At 39.5% G+C, this 16,783-nt stretch overlaps 1 protein-coding gene and 1 long non-coding RNA gene across 2 annotated transcripts; one reads left to right on the top strand and one right to left on the bottom strand.

Annotated features, from left to right (window-relative positions):
* Window positions 1-3,886: 3,886 nt before the first annotated feature.
* Window positions 3,887-13,433, bottom strand: LOC124119701. Its single transcript, XM_046482300.2, has 2 exons — window positions 13,058-13,433; window positions 3,887-5,855 (listed from the first exon to the last, which is right to left on the bottom strand). The coding sequence occupies exon 2, from the start codon at window positions 5,835-5,837 to the stop codon at window positions 4,554-4,556; it is 1,284 nt and encodes a 427-aa protein (XP_046338256.2). The 5' UTR covers window positions 5,838-5,855; window positions 13,058-13,433; the 3' UTR covers window positions 3,887-4,553.
* Window positions 13,434-15,367: 1,934 nt separating this feature from the next.
* On the top strand, window positions 15,368-16,511 carry LOC125372064. Its single transcript, XR_007217957.1, has 2 exons — window positions 15,368-15,578; window positions 15,620-16,511. It is a non-coding gene; the product is annotated as an uncharacterized LOC125372064 (long non-coding RNA).
* Window positions 16,512-16,783: the final 272 nt, after the last annotated feature.

A 16,783-nucleotide genomic window follows, 5' to 3' on the forward strand; every position in this document is an offset into this window, starting at 1 on the left:
ACGGTGACGTCACGTTCAATAGTGAACGTCATCTGGTTTGTTCTCTGGCGTTTCCATATTTGTAAAAGTGGGTCAGTGACATTCGTGTTGATTACAGTAAATGTTTCCAAACCGATATTGTTGTTTCTTTTTATTTTATAGCAAATTCCATCCATTTTAGCTATAATAACGGTAACGCTATTTTTCAGGGCATTATCATTTGCAGAAGCCCTTCGTCGGGCAGATAATGGAAGACCTCGGGCTTCTATAAATGATAATGCCCTGAAAAATAGCGTTACCCTTATATTATCCAGATCATGACGTTATAATTTGCTTTTTTATGTTTAGTGTCTCGTAGGCCATACCTGGTCGGATGTCATATTTTATTGTTTGTGTACGTGTTTTAGTATGAAGTGTATATAACATGTGACAATATAATAAACTTATTCTTCTCTGTAAGTATTTCTTTATCACCCATTATATCTTAATCAGTTTCACCTCCCCTTCAGAAAATGCACTGATTGCCACAGCTGTCCTAGAAAAACATAATTTGTCGAATGACGTCAACAATCTTCAGCTATGACGTCGTTTTTAGTGTGACGTCACTCCGACCTTACATCACAATAAGATTCGAATGACGTCAACAATGCTGTCCGGATGACGTAAACAATACACAGATGCGCAAGAAGTGATATTTGCGCTAGTGCACGTACGATTTTTATGAACTCGGTTATGTCTAACCCTTTGGATAATAAATAGAGAATCTCACCTGAGTGTCTTTTGATAAAAGTGGCAAAAATCCTCGGCAAGCCTCGGAATTTTTCCACTTTTATCAACTCGTGTTGATATATTTGACATCAAAAGGCACGAGGGTGAGATTTTATTTATCATCCAACATGATTCTTCAAACTTTTCAGTTTGTAGACAGTAATTAGCAGTGTCTTCAGTGTAAAAAAGTACTGCTAACAGCTTCAGTAGCAGAGCCATTAGTGATGTCATTTGATTGTGACGTCATGGTAACAAGTGACGTCACAATGATCTGCAAAGCATTGTGATGCAATTTAATCCAAGCGATATCTCCTGTGGGAGCCAGTTTTGGATCATTCGTGACCAACTCGTGTTATTCCTGGACAAGCCGAATAGCGACTCGTGCCCCTCTCGTGGCCATTTTGCGACCGGGTTCCGTCTTAGCGCAAACGGGCATACCTAAAACAATTGTCAACTCGTTGTGAAATGGTTCACATATATTTCCCCGTATATTATTTATATTTCAGATGGAATTTAAAGCACATCGAGACATACGGAATTATACAGTATGATTGAACACATTTAACTGTATCTTGGGTTTATTTTTAGATGCAAGACGTATGTAAAATCAAAAATTATATCTGAGGGATTCTTTGTCGATGAACTTGAAATTATACGCGCATTCTGATTGGTTTGTCGTATTTTCGCACATAACATTCATCGATAGGGGGACGAGTCTTCTTGCAGGTTACGGAAAGGGGCGAGTGGTGACGAATGGTTTTGGATGATAAAACGTATTAAGGGGCATTCACACGGTACAACTAGTTGCATAACTAGTTGTTTTTATATGTATAAAGCATGCAAGTATGGACTGGTTTGTGTCCGTTAGCAGCTGACAAATTCATACAAACATTTATTTTAAAAATGTGTTTGTATAACTGAAGAGTCGCACGTGATCACGTGACACGACGTGTTGAGACGATGGTGAGTCGTTCAATGAGTCGACGGGGAGGTTCTATTTCCACTGTGTAGATTACAACTCTTCACGGTATATACAGAAATGTACCTGCGGATATTCCATGTCGTGACCTGAACGCATTTGCTCTTAGTTTCACAAAAGTATAAGCACGCACGCACACACACACACACACACACACACACACACACACACACACACACACACACACACACACACACATATGAATCATGAATGCTAATGAACAGATGTCAGAATTCACTCCACAAAAGCAGAATGTCGATCACAGATGAAAACCTATACAAGTCCCTAGGTCATAAAAGGGTGCGATTTAAAGTTACATGGCTATAATAAATATCGAAATAAAATAATATATGAATACAATTTCAACGAACATCATTAACTTTTTGTTTAAATGTTGAATCTGCGTATGAAATATATATACTATATTTGCGTCCCTCGTACCACACAACTGAGTCCCGATAAAACAGACCCCCGATTCCCGCATACCAAAAGGGGGTTGGCCGCCTCAATTTAACTGCGAAAAACGTTTTTCAAATTCAATTTACTCCATCTTCAGCTTAAATGATTTGAAACATGAAGCGGCTTTGAACGATCAGTTGAACTGAAGCCCCGATTACGTTGGTTGTTAGTTTGTTGTTGTTTAACGCCGCACTCTGCAATATTCCAGCTATATGACGGCGGTCTGTAAATAATCGCGTCTGGACCAGACACTCAAGGATTGACATCATGAGCATCGATCCACGTTGATCACATGACCCACGCTGAATCTTTACATACTTGCACAAGGAAAGATTCCAATTATTTGAAATAATATTTCTAAGAAATGATAATATGTGTGCAAAGAGTTAATAAAAGTGGGGTACACCTTGCATGCACTGAAGTTAAAACCGCTTTCTCGTGTGTACTATCAGGCTCCTCACAGCGATGGCCCGTTCGCGGAGCTCTCTTTATTACTGAGAGTGTAACGAAGGTGTCACGCGCTGGGAAGGAGCTTGGTGTATTATGTTCAAAGGGTGATAACTCCTGCAGCTTTCTTTGTTCAGGGCAGTGGTGATGGATTGCCCTACGACAGTCCAGAATAACCTCACAGAATTATATGCAGTATTGAAACATTATCCTGACTGCATTTGTAATACTTGATAACAGAATCATTTAAAGGACCTAACTAGTTAGAATTCATTCTACGTCTTCTATCGTCCCATTTAGGTCTCAAAGCCTCTAGGGGCGATCGGGTAGCCTAGTGGTTAAAGCGTTCGCCTGTAAAAATTCGAATCGGGACCAGACAATCCAGTGACTGATGATATGACCCTGAGCATCCGATCCATTATGTCGTCTTGTACGTCATGCAAAGGTTGCTGGGGATCAAGTTTAACCCCCAATCCCCATGGTGATTGTTCACAGGAAAGCAACTAAAATATACAACCTAGAGTAGCAGGTGTGTCTCAGCTGTGGTAAACAGTACAAGTGAGTTACCTCGACTTCGCTCCCACGCCAAGCTGACACGCCCTGATATAAAACAGGGGCGGTCGGGTAGCCTAGTGGTTAAGCGTTCGCTCGTCACGCCGAAGACCCGGGTTCGATTCCCGACATGGGTACAATGTGTGAAGCCTATTTCTGGTGTCCCCCGCCGTGATATTGCTGGAATATTGCTAAAAGCGGCGTAAAACCATACTCACTCATTCACTCAGTCAAAGCCTCTAAAGAAAATGCTTTTGAAAGCATGTTCTATACACTACTCAAAAGAAGTTAAAGAAAACACGATTTATGGCAAAACAGATCAACCAAAGCAATATGAAAGAAATGGATGATCTTTAGCTTCTTTTAAGTTGCATGTTTCAGCCTACGGGCCATATTTTCAATATTAATCCTACATAAAAAGAGTCAAGTCTGGACTGGTCCCGGGGTACCGGCCAATCCACTCGACTAACGCTTCGTTTCTGAAAATATACAATTTTGAAAAGGAGCCCCAATGAGATGTGAGATTCCTGTGTAAAAAAACTAGACTTGCTTCATTTAGAGTTATAGCATTACGATAACGGCTGGCCGGTAGGGAAAATAATATAGCTCGGGGACTGTGAGACAGGCTAGACATGACACCCACGGTTCCGTTAGAACGTTGGACGGAGGTGACTTATGAATAAAACTCGTTTAATTATTTAAACAGATTTTATTGACATTTTAATCTAGATTTGAAAAAACACTCTCCAGAAATATATCACGCATATAATTATTAATATAATATTAAACATATGAAATAGAAAATGTATTTACAAATGTAGCATAAATAATGGAGCAATCATATAATGAATCAAATCGACCTCATCATAAAACTAGTGGAATCTTTGGCTTGCGATACTATATTTATTGACTGCTCTAACAAGAATTTCATTTACGCTTCCCGTAGAGTTCACATTACCAAAACAAACTGCATCAACTTTAAATCTTACACAATTTTGTGAGAATTCAGTAAATAATTGAGAACAGAATTTGGTATACAAGAAAATAATGAAAAACATTTTCATTTTCTGAAGCACATGAATTCGCATGATTGGGTATCTCCTAGGAGAAATCGCTTGATATGACCCAAGCGATATCTCCTCCGGTTTTGAGGGGCGGTCGGGTAGCCTGATGGTTAAAGCGTTCGCTCGTCACGCCGAAGACCCGGGTTCGATTCCCGACATGGGCACAATGTGTGAAGCCCATTTCTGGTGTCCCCCGCCGTGATATTGCTGAAATATTGCTAAAAGCGGCGTAAAACCATACTCACTCACTCACTCCTTCGGTTTTGGAGGATAGATTCTATTAAATGCGATATAAATTGGCAATTTCAAAGTATAAGTGTAATTGGACTATCTTTAAGTGAATCCTGCCGTTTAGATATCTCTTTCAGCTCACGGTCATGCTTGTTGGAATTTCGCGACGGTTTCCTGGGACGTTTATTGCCATCATAGCCAAAGGTTCCGAAGCTCTCGCCACGGTCGCTTCTAGTGACTTCATCGCATTTAATGACGTCAGCAATTGTGACGTCATCATATGCTTTTACGTCATCGATTATGACATCATCGGTATTTGTTTTTTCATGTTGTTTTATCTCTATGTCTTCATAGAGATTGTCAGGCGTTAGCTCTAATTGGTTAAAAGATTGTAATTTTTCTTCCCTAACGCTGGGCAGGAAGGGAGTTTGGTGTTCCCGCCCACGTGGGAACGTATCGTATTTCCCTGGCGCTTTGGGCATTGAGACTGCTTTAGATTCTAACTTTTTCTTTACCAGTGTGTTCGTGTATTTCTGTTTATAACGTGAAAACGCTTCCAAGTCTGTCGACTCTTGTATTGTACTGAGGTCGGGGTAGAGTCGAGAAGGGCATGAAGGGACCTTTAACACATGTTCCCGCTCAGTCACCTGCAACACGTCATAATAGTGCTCCGGTGACGTCATCGTGTCTATGACGTCACCATCTGTGGAATAACCCATGTTGTTATATCCAACGGGCGTTTCCGATTTCGTGTCATTGTTGAGAACTTTGATTGGCGCCGTTTCCACTTTGATAACGTTTTGGGACGTAGTTGTGTAGTATTCAATCGTGGGATCTTCACTAACATCGGAATCCTCAAAATCTAGACTTTCCCCAGGCTCAAAATCGGCAAATATTAACTTATGAATATTCTCCGGAGAGTCAGGCAGGCATACCTTCCTGCGGCATATATTCTCGCCTTGTTGTAACCTCGCTCTTGTCGTCAGTACAAACGGATTTTCCAAGCTGTCAGATAACAATAGATCTGGACTTTTCGGCCCCTCCCCTCTCTCGCTAATTCTCTCGCCAAAATTTGGAATAGGCATTCGCTGCCTGTAAATCTCTTCGCTGTTGATGTGCTGCAGAGAAAAGAACCTGTTGCTAAAAGTCGGACGCCCTTGAATAAGGCCAAGACGTTTTTTTCGGAAGGTGAAATTGTCGTCTAGAACCTTTTCTTGAGATGGCATGCAGCTGTAGCCGGAAGCTGGCGGTTTGATGTGCACTCTCAGATCCTCGCGACAACATGGCAGCCCGCAGGTGTGTCCAGGCGGGTCGTGTGCAAAATGAGCGAAATCAGAGTAGTAGACATTGGTGGGCATGTTCTTCAGCTTTAACTTCTGAAACACAATGAAACTAAGGTTTCAAATAATATATATATATATATATATATATATATATATATATATATATATATATATATATAATGAAGAGGTGTAATCACTGTTCCAGAAATGACATTAAAAGGCCATTTACCCCTACCCACCCCACCTCCACCCCCCCCACCCCCACCCCATAACAACAAAATTTAGATAAAATGAATAAATAAAATAAAATATACATTTATATAATAAATATAAAAACTAAACTAAACTAAACTAAACTAAACTAAACTAAACTAAACTTATTAAATTAAATTAAATTAAATTAAATTAAATTAAATTAAATTAAATTAAATTAAATTAAATAATTAATATATAAATGAAATACCTGTAATATTTTTCGTGGCGCAGCTCCCCTCCCCCATAGTAAATGGCTAGTCACAAAATAATGTTCTAAATTTATTCATGGCCACCTAGCCACACCTCACTCCCCCACGCCCCCACTCCCCTACTCCCTTACACCCCTAAAATAAATGCCCAGTCCCTAACCGATATCAAATGTGCCCGACTTCGTGCTTTGCGAACCCTACAATTACCTGACAATGTTCTTGGTACGTTGGTTAAATAATAGACTATTATGTCGTCTTGTACGTCATGCAAAGGTTGCTGGGGATCAAGTTTAACTCCCAATCCCCATGGTGATTGTTCACAGGAAAGCAACTAAAATATACAACCTAGAGTAGCAGGTGTGTCTCAGCTGTGGTAAACAGTACAAGTGAGTTACCTAGGCCTCGCTCCCACGCCAAGCTGACACGCCCTGATATATAACAGGGGCGGTCGGGTAGCCTAGTGGTTAAGCGTTTGCTCGTCACGCCGAAGACCCGGGTTCGATTCCCGACATTGGTACAATGTGTGAAGCCCATTTCTGGTGTCCCCCGCCGTGATATTGCTGGAATATTGCTAAAAGCGGCGTAAAACTCACTCACTCACTGCAAAGGCGGATCAAACATTTTTAACAGGGAGGGGTCCAAAGCTCGCTAGTCCCGGACTCATGTTGAGTCTTAGATTTCCCATCCTCGATAATCAGTGTATTATATTCTCCATTATGAAAAATACTGTGGACACATCACCGCGGCAGCATTTTAAGCCCTTTGCAAAACCGCGGGCCCTAAAATTAACCGTCCAATGAAATCACTCACGTGAGCGAGATACATTCTGTGTAAGTTTCCGGTAGGAGATTGTAGCTGATGAGTCCAAGGCCGCATTTCAAAATGTCACCGTAGGACTACGAATGTCTCAATTACCATACTTTAACATTGACTTGTTCCAACAATACCTTGCGTACCAACAATATACGTACGTAACACAATACCTTAGCGTACCAACAATATCCTTGCCTACCAACAATATACGTACGTAAGACAATACCTTTGCTTACAAACAATACCCTTGCGTACCAACAATATCCTTGCCTACCTAGTCTGTCTTACAGACCCTGATACAAATATATATCAAATACAGCCCATGCAAGTCTATAATGTTTGGCAAGTCTAGATCACTGCAGTATCAGGGTCTCTGAAAATGAAGAGAGTCACTGGGCTCCTTTTTATTATATTTTTTATTAAGATAACTGTAAAACTGTTTTTTTATGTACGATATGTTCATTTCAGAGATTAGATGTTAGTCTATTGCCTACCAACAATACAACAATACCCTTGTGTACCAACAATACCCTTGCGTACCAACAATACCCTTGCCTACCAACAATACAACAATACCCTTGCGTACCAACAATATCCTTGCCTACCAACCCAAACAACAATACCCTTGCGTACCAACAATACCCTTGCGTACCAACAATACCCTTGCGTACCAACAATACCCATGCGTACAAACAATACCCTTGCGTACCAACAATACCCATGCGTACAAACAATACCCTTGCATACCAACAATACCCATGCCTACCAACAATACCCTTGCATACCAACAATACCCTTGCATACCAACAATACCCTTGCATACCAACAATACCAATGCGCACCAACAATACCCTTGCCTACCAAAAATACAATAATAACTTTGCCTACCAACAATACAATAATACCCTTGCCTACCAACAATGCCCTTGCGTTACACAATACCCATGCGTACCAACAATACCTAAACGTACTAACAATATCCTTGCCTACCAACAATACCCTTGCATACCAACAATACCCTTGCATATCAACAATACCCATACGCATCAACAATACCCTTGCGTGCCAACAATATCCTTGCCTACCAACAATACAACAATACCCTTGCATATCAACAATACCCATACGCACCAACAATACCCTTGCCTACCAACAATACCCTAGCCTACCAACAATACAACAATACCCTTGCATACCAACAATTCCCTTGCGTACCAACAATACCCTTGCGTACCAACAATAACCTTGCCTACCAACAATACAACAATACCCTTGCATATCAACAATACCCATACGCATCAACAATACCCTTGCGTGCCAACAATATCCTTGCCTACCAACAATACAACAATACCCTTGCATATCAACAATACCCATACGCACCAACAATACCCTTGCGTACCAACAATAACCTTGCCTACCAACAATACAACAATACCCTTGCCTACCAACAATATCCTTGCCTACCAACAATACAACAATACCCTTGCGTACCAGCAATACCCTTGCGTACCAACAATACCCATGCGTACCAACAATACTCTTGCATACCAACAATACCCATGCCTACCAACAATACCCTTGCATACCAACAATACCCTTGCATACCAACAATACCCTTGCATACCAACAATACCAATGCGCACCAACAATACCCTTGCCCACCAAAAATACAATAATAACTTTGCCTACCAACAATACAATAATACCCTTGCCTACCAACAATGCCCTTGCGTTACACAATACCCATGCGTACCAACAATACCTAAACGTACTAACAATATCCTTGCCTACCAACAATACAATAATACTCTTGCCTACCAACAATGCCCTTGCGTTACACAATACCCATGCGTATCAAAAATACCTAAACGTACTAACAATATCCTTGCCTACCAACAATACAACAATACCCTTGCATATCAACAATACCCATACGCATCAACAAAACCCTTGCGTGCCAACAATATCCTTGCCTACCAACAATACCCTTGCCTACCAACAATACCCTAGCCTACCAACAATACAACAATACCCTTGCGTACCAACAATACCCATGCATACCAACAATACTCTTGCCTACCAACAATACCTTAGCCTACCAACAATACAACAATACCCTTGCATACCAACAATACCCTTGCATACCAACGATATCCTTGCCTACCAACAATACCCTTGCCTACCAACAATGCCCTTGCGTTACACAATACCCATGCGTACCAACAATACCCTTGCCTACCAACAATACAATAATTCCCTTGCCTACCAACAATACAATGATACCTTGCCTACCAACAATACAATAATACCCTTGCCTACCAACAATGCCCTTGCGACAATACCTATGCGTACCAACAATACCCTTGCCTACCAACAATACAATAATACCCATGCGTACCAACAATACAATGATACCCTTGCCTACCAACAATACAATAATACCCATGCCTACCAACAATACCCTTCCGTAACACAATACCCATGCGTACCAGCAATACCCGTGGGTACCAACAATACCCTTGCATAACGGGGCCCTGTATGTATCATAAATGGAATGGAGATATACTACTCTAGGTGGGGGCACGGGTGGCCCAGTCGTCTCGATTGGGGGTGGATTCAGATTCATCAAATAGAACCATTTTGTTTGTCAGATCAGTGGAATTGTTTGGTATCATTAATTATGTTATTTTTGCAGTGACTTACGTGCTAGTTCCACACATGGCACCAGGTCGGATCGCGGGATACAGCGTGTCTCAGAGTCGTGAAATTGCTTCTAAAAGAAGCGCCAGTAAAATATACTACGGGTCTCCACAATCGAGGTCAGGTGAGGTGAAATTGGGTTTAACGTCGCGTCCAAGATTATTGCACTTATATAGCGACGTGCATGTACGTGTGTGTGTTTGTATGGCTGCTTGTACTAGTCCGGACTGATGCCGATTTATAGTGCTAGCACACTGAGATACCATGCCGCAGTTTAACATGAATACCCCACTCAGACACAGTATACTGACTCCGAGCCGACCAGTCCTTGTTTTAGCCCCGTAATGCCGAGCGCCAGACAGGGTAACAACAAGTACCATCTTTTAACGTCACTCTAGCTAGGATAGGCTCATTTTTCTATTTATCCGTTAGTGTTAAAAAACATCTTGATCCTCCCAAGAAGAAAATAGTTTTAATGAAACAACTGAAAAGGTTTTAATAATCCTTCCAAAAGTCTTCTTCAATTTTTATGCCCTTTCACTTTTATTTCATTTTTTTCATTCCGCTACAATGAAGCAATTTGTTTCTTTTCAACATTTCATCACTTAAACGATTTTTCCCTTGGGTAGTTCATGCTTCTCTTTGATAATAACAATAATCATATTATTATAAGTATATGTCGTGATAGGCAACTGTGCTTATCGTAAGACGCGACAAATGGATCGGGTGGTCAGTCTCGCTGACTTAGGTGATGCATGTCATTGTATCCCAATTGCATAGATTGATGCTCATGACGTCTATCACCGGATTGTCTGGTCCAGACTCGTATATTTACAGACCGCCATCATATATCTGAAATATTCCTGAGTGCGGCATTAAGCAACAAACATAATAATAATAATAATAATAATAATAATAATAATAATAATAATAATAAATCTCCAAATGAATTGAAATCAAAATGAAAAACTTGAATGTTTAACACTATATATACTTCCAAAAGGTTTGTCAATTATTTTTCATGACATTGTCCCGAATTGTTACATATTAAAACCAATATTAACATTCACATGCAATCATGCACTAAAAACATGCGGTGAGGAGGCAAGTAACATTCACGTGCAAGTCATAGCGCATGCATAAATCCCATCGTCATGGCAACCAGTCAACTTCCGGTGGCAAGGAACACGTGTCAGTCACTGCAAACAATATTTTTGAGTGGCTGTGAACTGTAACGGAGTATCAACTACTCGTTAGTCAAGGACTGAAAACTACTAACAAATTAATAAGTCACACAAACAGTATCTATATGTTCATTGGGTCAGTAAAAGAAATAGGTTGGTTGCGTGTTGGGTCGGTTATTCACATTCCGTTGAAAGCTACAGTTGTTGGTAGTAGGTAAACTGGTACCGTATTCGACCTAATAAGCGCCCACAGCGATATTTGCTAATATATTGGCCAGTGAACAATCCCAATTAGCACCTCTTTCAAATCCTCAATGTACACAGGACTTATTTATCCGTGTATAATACTCACTCGTGTGTTATATGCACCCCATATCATGGGCATTTAAATTCTGGAAAAATATACCTGTCGTGTCTAATACGCACAGACTTTTCTTTTGTATCATATCAGGCTGTCAGCCTAAACCATGAAATTGACGATCTTTTAACTATTTTTTTCACCCAAATTTTATTCTAATAAGAGCCCCCTATTTCTAATTTTGAGAGTGCCCTGGGCACTTATTATGTCAAATACGGTATTTGATTTTCAAAAGTAGTCAATTTTGTAGTAGGTTTTAATTCTTCAAATTATTATGTAGGGGAAAACAAAATTACGTGAAAACTGAAATTTTTATCATTGTGGTGAATTGAGATGTTTTACACTCAGTTGTAATACACACGACCTGAAGTTTCACTGGTAGTGCTCACAAGAAACTGCTTCGTCGATTTATCAAATAGTTTCATATTTATTTTGATAATAAATTGGACAAAACTTTCAAAATTGTGTTGTTTCAGATCACGTCTTAATGCCATTGCATTCTTATCACAGGTAAAAGCATTGAAAACGTGTTTGCCAAACAGACATGTCAAGTCTGGCTTTATCTTGAGTGGAAACAAAATGGGCATGGAGAGTTGATTAAGATGTAGAAATACCGTATTCACCATATTACGCTCCCTTTGCCCCCAAAAGCACCCCCTGACTAACCTGTAACCATCTATACAAGAACCCACTACAACGACCAATAATTTACATGACAGTCCATACTTGATTGTGTATTTTGCAGATATTTACAGAAAACTTCCATTCTAACATTTAGAATAATTGATTTTGGAACTAAGTATGATTACTGTAGCTCAATCTCCAACAACAAATTTAACTCATTGTGAAAGGTTCTGATACATCCCTTTTTTCATCACAGCAAATTCGGTAATAAATCTGTGTTTGTATACTACATGTACTCAAAAAGAAGTTAAAGAACATCCTATTTTTTTCATATGACTATAGTTAATCTATCATGACCGACTAACAAGTAATATGAAAAACTAGTGTTCTTTAACTTCTCTTGTGTAGTATATAAGAAACGTTCTTGTAGCAGGTGAGGTGAAATTGGTTTAACGTTGCGTCCAAGATTATTGCACTTATATAGCGACGTGCATGCACGTGTGTGTGTGTGTGTGTGTGTGTGTGTGTGTGGCTGCTTGTAGTAGTCCAGACTGATGCCGATTTATAGTGCTAGCCCACTGAGATTGAGATACCATGCCGCAGTTTAACATGAATACCCCACTCAGACACAGTATACTGACTCTGAGCCGACCAGCGACCAGTCCTTGTTTTAGCCCCTTAATGCCGAGCGCCAGACAGGGTAACAACAAGTACCATCTTTTAACGTCCTTTGGTATGACGCGGTCGGGGATCGAACCCCGGACCTTCCGCTCTCCGGGCGGACGTTCTACCACTAGACCACGGAGGCGGTCCTCTTGTAGCAGAAGGACGATGTTAATGTCAGAAGCAGGATGCAGGAAGTATTCTCAGTGCTTGCTCAGCACTTTTGTTGAGTGAGGGTAAAATATCAAAATTGGGGAAATTAGTAAAATCCCAGGTCTGTTATATGAATCTAAGTCAGGCACATGCTTCAACACGAGGTATCCAGACTTGAGTTGGGTAGTAACGGACATAAAAATGCAAAATAAACCAGAATCTCGTCACTTGAAAATCGGCACTCCAAAAACCAAGTAATGAGTCATCAATTACCCACAACACTGAAAAAACAAAATACACTACAAGTCACATGATCAAAAACTGCGTACTAACATGTCACATGACCTAGGTGTAATCTGTGTCTTTCTTCTGACGGTCAGGCCATTTCAACGATCAGCGGCAATCCGGCAGGCGTGGAAAAGTACACAAAACACATGAGTATGTATGAAGCAGGGATCAGGTGTCGAGGCAGACTGGAAACAGTCTCTTGTTTGAATATAAATTGAAAAAAAAATACATAAAAAGGCCAAGATATTATTTCCTCGTCCCTGGTGAGTTCCACATGCATGAAAACCCCTGGAAACAAATATTGTCACTTTTAAAAAGAAGTGTCAGTTTTTAATTGTTTTTCCTACATTTTGTTTGTTATAGGTAACATGAGGTGACTTGAGACATTGTTACATGTAACATGAGTGAGTGAGTGAGTGTGGTTTTACGCCGCTTTTAGCAATATTCCAGCAATATCACGGCAGGGGACACCAGAAATGGGCTTCACACATTGTACCCATGTCGGGAATGGAACCTGGGTCTTCGGCGAGACGAGCGAACGCTTTAACCACTAGGCTACCCGACCGCCCCCCATGTAACATGAAGACTGCCCCCCATGTAACATGAAGACTGCCCCAGTATGTAGAAGAGTGTGACGTTTGACAAAAGGAGAGATAATTTGTGTTGGGTCTATGATGCATTGTGCAATACAGGCCCACAAGCTATGACAAAGGTATAGGAGTTACGATTGATTTATCATCCCAAACTGGCTCCCGTTGGAGATATCGCTTGTGTGAGATCAAACGATATGTACATTGTAGATATTGCTGCAATGGAATTGCATCACAATGCTTTGCAGATCATTGTGACGTCATTGGCTCTGCTACTGAAGCTGTTAGCAGTACCTTTTAACCTTAAGACACTGCTTATTACTGTCTACAAACTGAAAAAGTTGGAAGAATGATGATTACAACGATCATCTCTGTTAAAATATGAGAGTTAGGATCTTCTTAGCGCTATAATTATTCCAAATCTATGATAAGATATGAAGACTTCAAGCATCTTAGCGCTATGGCGATTATAAGTTTACGTTAATGTATGGGAGTTACGATCTTCTTAGCGCTATAACGATCATCTCTGTTAAAGTATGGGAGTTACGATCTTCTCAGCGCTATAATTATTGCAAATCGATGATAAGATATGAGACTACAAGCATCTTAGCGCTATGGCGATTATAAGTTTATGTTAATGTATGGGAGCTACGATCTTCTTAGCGCTATAACGATCAGCGCTATAACGATCATCTATGTTAAAGTATGGGAGCTAGGATCTTCTTAGCGCTATAATTATTGCAAATCGATGATAAGATATGAGACTACAAGCATCTTAGCGCTATGGCGATTATAAGTTTATGTTAATGTATGGGAGTTACGATCTTCTTAGCGCTATAACGATCATCTCTGTTAAAGTATGGGAGTTACGATCTTCTTAGCGCTATAATTATTCCAAATCTGTGATAAGATATGAAGACTACAAGCATCTTAGCACTAGGGCGATCATAAGTTTACGTTAATGTAAGGGAGTTACAATCTTTTTAAAAATGACTACAATGCTACAAAAAAACCTGGACGCACTTCTGATGCATCATTAAGTCGGAGCTTGTCTATCTGGTGTTTCCTCCTGCAAGAACAACAACAAATATGATCTATTGTCGATGATTTTTATTTTATTATTTTGATGATGATGATGTACAATGGTTACTAACCTGCTCATGCACATGCGGATACAACAGCAATGTTGTACACCATGAAACAATGTTGTACACCATGAAACGATGGTGTACACCATGAAACAGTTTAACATCATGAAATCTGTACACATATATACAATGGTGTGGCGACACTACTCGTATCTTACACAAACATGGTGGGAAAATTAAGCATACTAAAACCTGTCAATTAAAATACAGAATTTTTTCAATTCTTTTATAATAAGATCAAACTAATCTTGTAATGATATATACTGAGTACTATTCACAAATAAAACCATATTTTTAATATACAAAGAAATCTAACATAGATCGGTGTTTTAGATCCTTTACCTTTTGTTTTCAATCTAAAGTAACCTTGAACAACATTAAAAGTTTTAATTCAATTCAGATGTAATTTAAATACCAGTATGTAATAATAATAAGTATGCTATCCAGTATTAAAAAAGGTCCACACAATCATATTTCTTAATGGTAAGTGAGTGAGTGAGTGAGTATGGTTTTACGCCGCTTTTAGCAATATTCCAGCAATATCACGGCGGGGGACACCAGAAATGGGCTTCACACATTGTACCCATGTCGGGAATCGAACCCGGGTCTTCGGTGTGACGAGCGAACGCTTTAACCACTAGGCTACCCGACTGCCCCTCTTAATGGTAAGACCTCAACAAAACAGAGGCACTGCTTATCGTATTTTTCCATTTAAAATAGTATATTTTGAAACTGTAACCTTTTTCAATTTTTTAAAAATTCCTGACTGAAAACATATCTTTGCTTACAAAGTGACATACTCCTATTGAAATATAGAAACCAAAGTTGGTTTTGTAATAATAAACTTTGTGATTGTTCCTCGGCAATAGTTATTTGATTTCCTTTCAATTGCTTGCTTTGTTTCCTTGTGTAATATGACACGCAAATATTTGCACCCACCTGGTGGAACATGATGTTCTAGTATTACCTGGCCAGGAGATATCTGTCATATCATTTATCAGAACAGATCAGTGTCACATGTTGATATGTCCAAAACATACGTGGAATTTCAGGATATATAAACAAAAGGGCGGTGCTGAACTTTTTCCCAGGTGTATAAATGACCTATTTCTTACAGGTGCTTCAGATGGGCGAGGCACTCGTTTTGCATAATGAACGATGTAAAGGTGTACAATATTTGCATATGTCCAATTTTGACAAAAGAATTTTAGAAAAGTCAAACTTGCCTGTTGCATCGCTAGCTTTCAGTAGTTGGACGGAAGAAGCATGCATATTACTCCTAGCAACTACGTAATTTTACTTACTTTCTAACTTAAATACACAGTAAGCACCTTCAAATTTCTGACAAATTATTATTTGGCAGTAAAATTTGTAAAATGTCACATAAAAAAAAAAATCATAACACATTTTCCCACACATAAAATAATATCATCGGTAAAAAACGTTTTATCACAAATCCATATGTCTTTCAAACAAATATCTATAATCGAAACAATCTTTTCAAAATTTCATTTCAAACATTTCACATTTGAATAAAGTTTGAATCAAAAAGAAAGGTTTTGTTAAAAGTTGATATATTATATGTGATATTCTTAAAGGGGCGATGTATGGGAAATAATTGACCTGGACTGGTTACACACATATATAACACATCCGAGCACTATAGATCTGAACAACAATCTCACAGACACAGCTCATTCTCCCACTATGTACAGCCACTGTTACTGATTTCACTCATTTGAATAAACAAGTTCAGTAAAATCTGTAAAAAACAATAATGAGATCTCCAAAGTACATGCTAGTATATCTGCCCACGTGTGTCTGTTTGAGTACCTTTTCTCACGAGTTGTGGGGCTATTTAAACTTCCGTCACTTCTCTTATTATCATTTAATTTATCTGGCATTTTAGACTTTCTTTATCAGTGAACACTGAGTGGACTAAGGACTTTAACTTCGTTATTCTCTCAATGTGGCCTTTCAGAACAGATGCTGGCACCCAGCAGCAAATGGGTACCCGGTAGGATGAGATGGTA

This window comes from Haliotis rufescens, unplaced genomic scaffold, assembly GCF_023055435.1.
Source record: "Haliotis rufescens isolate VD_foot unplaced genomic scaffold, xgHalRufe1.0.p SCAF_34, whole genome shotgun sequence".
NCBI lineage: Eukaryota > Metazoa > Mollusca > Gastropoda > Lepetellida > Haliotidae > Haliotis > Haliotis rufescens.

Bases quoted from the DNA above. Each gene is read 5' to 3' on its own strand.
- LOC124119701 (XM_046482300.2), bottom strand. From the start codon at position 5,837: ATGCCCACCAATGTCTACTACTCTGATTTCGCTCATTTTGCACACGAC.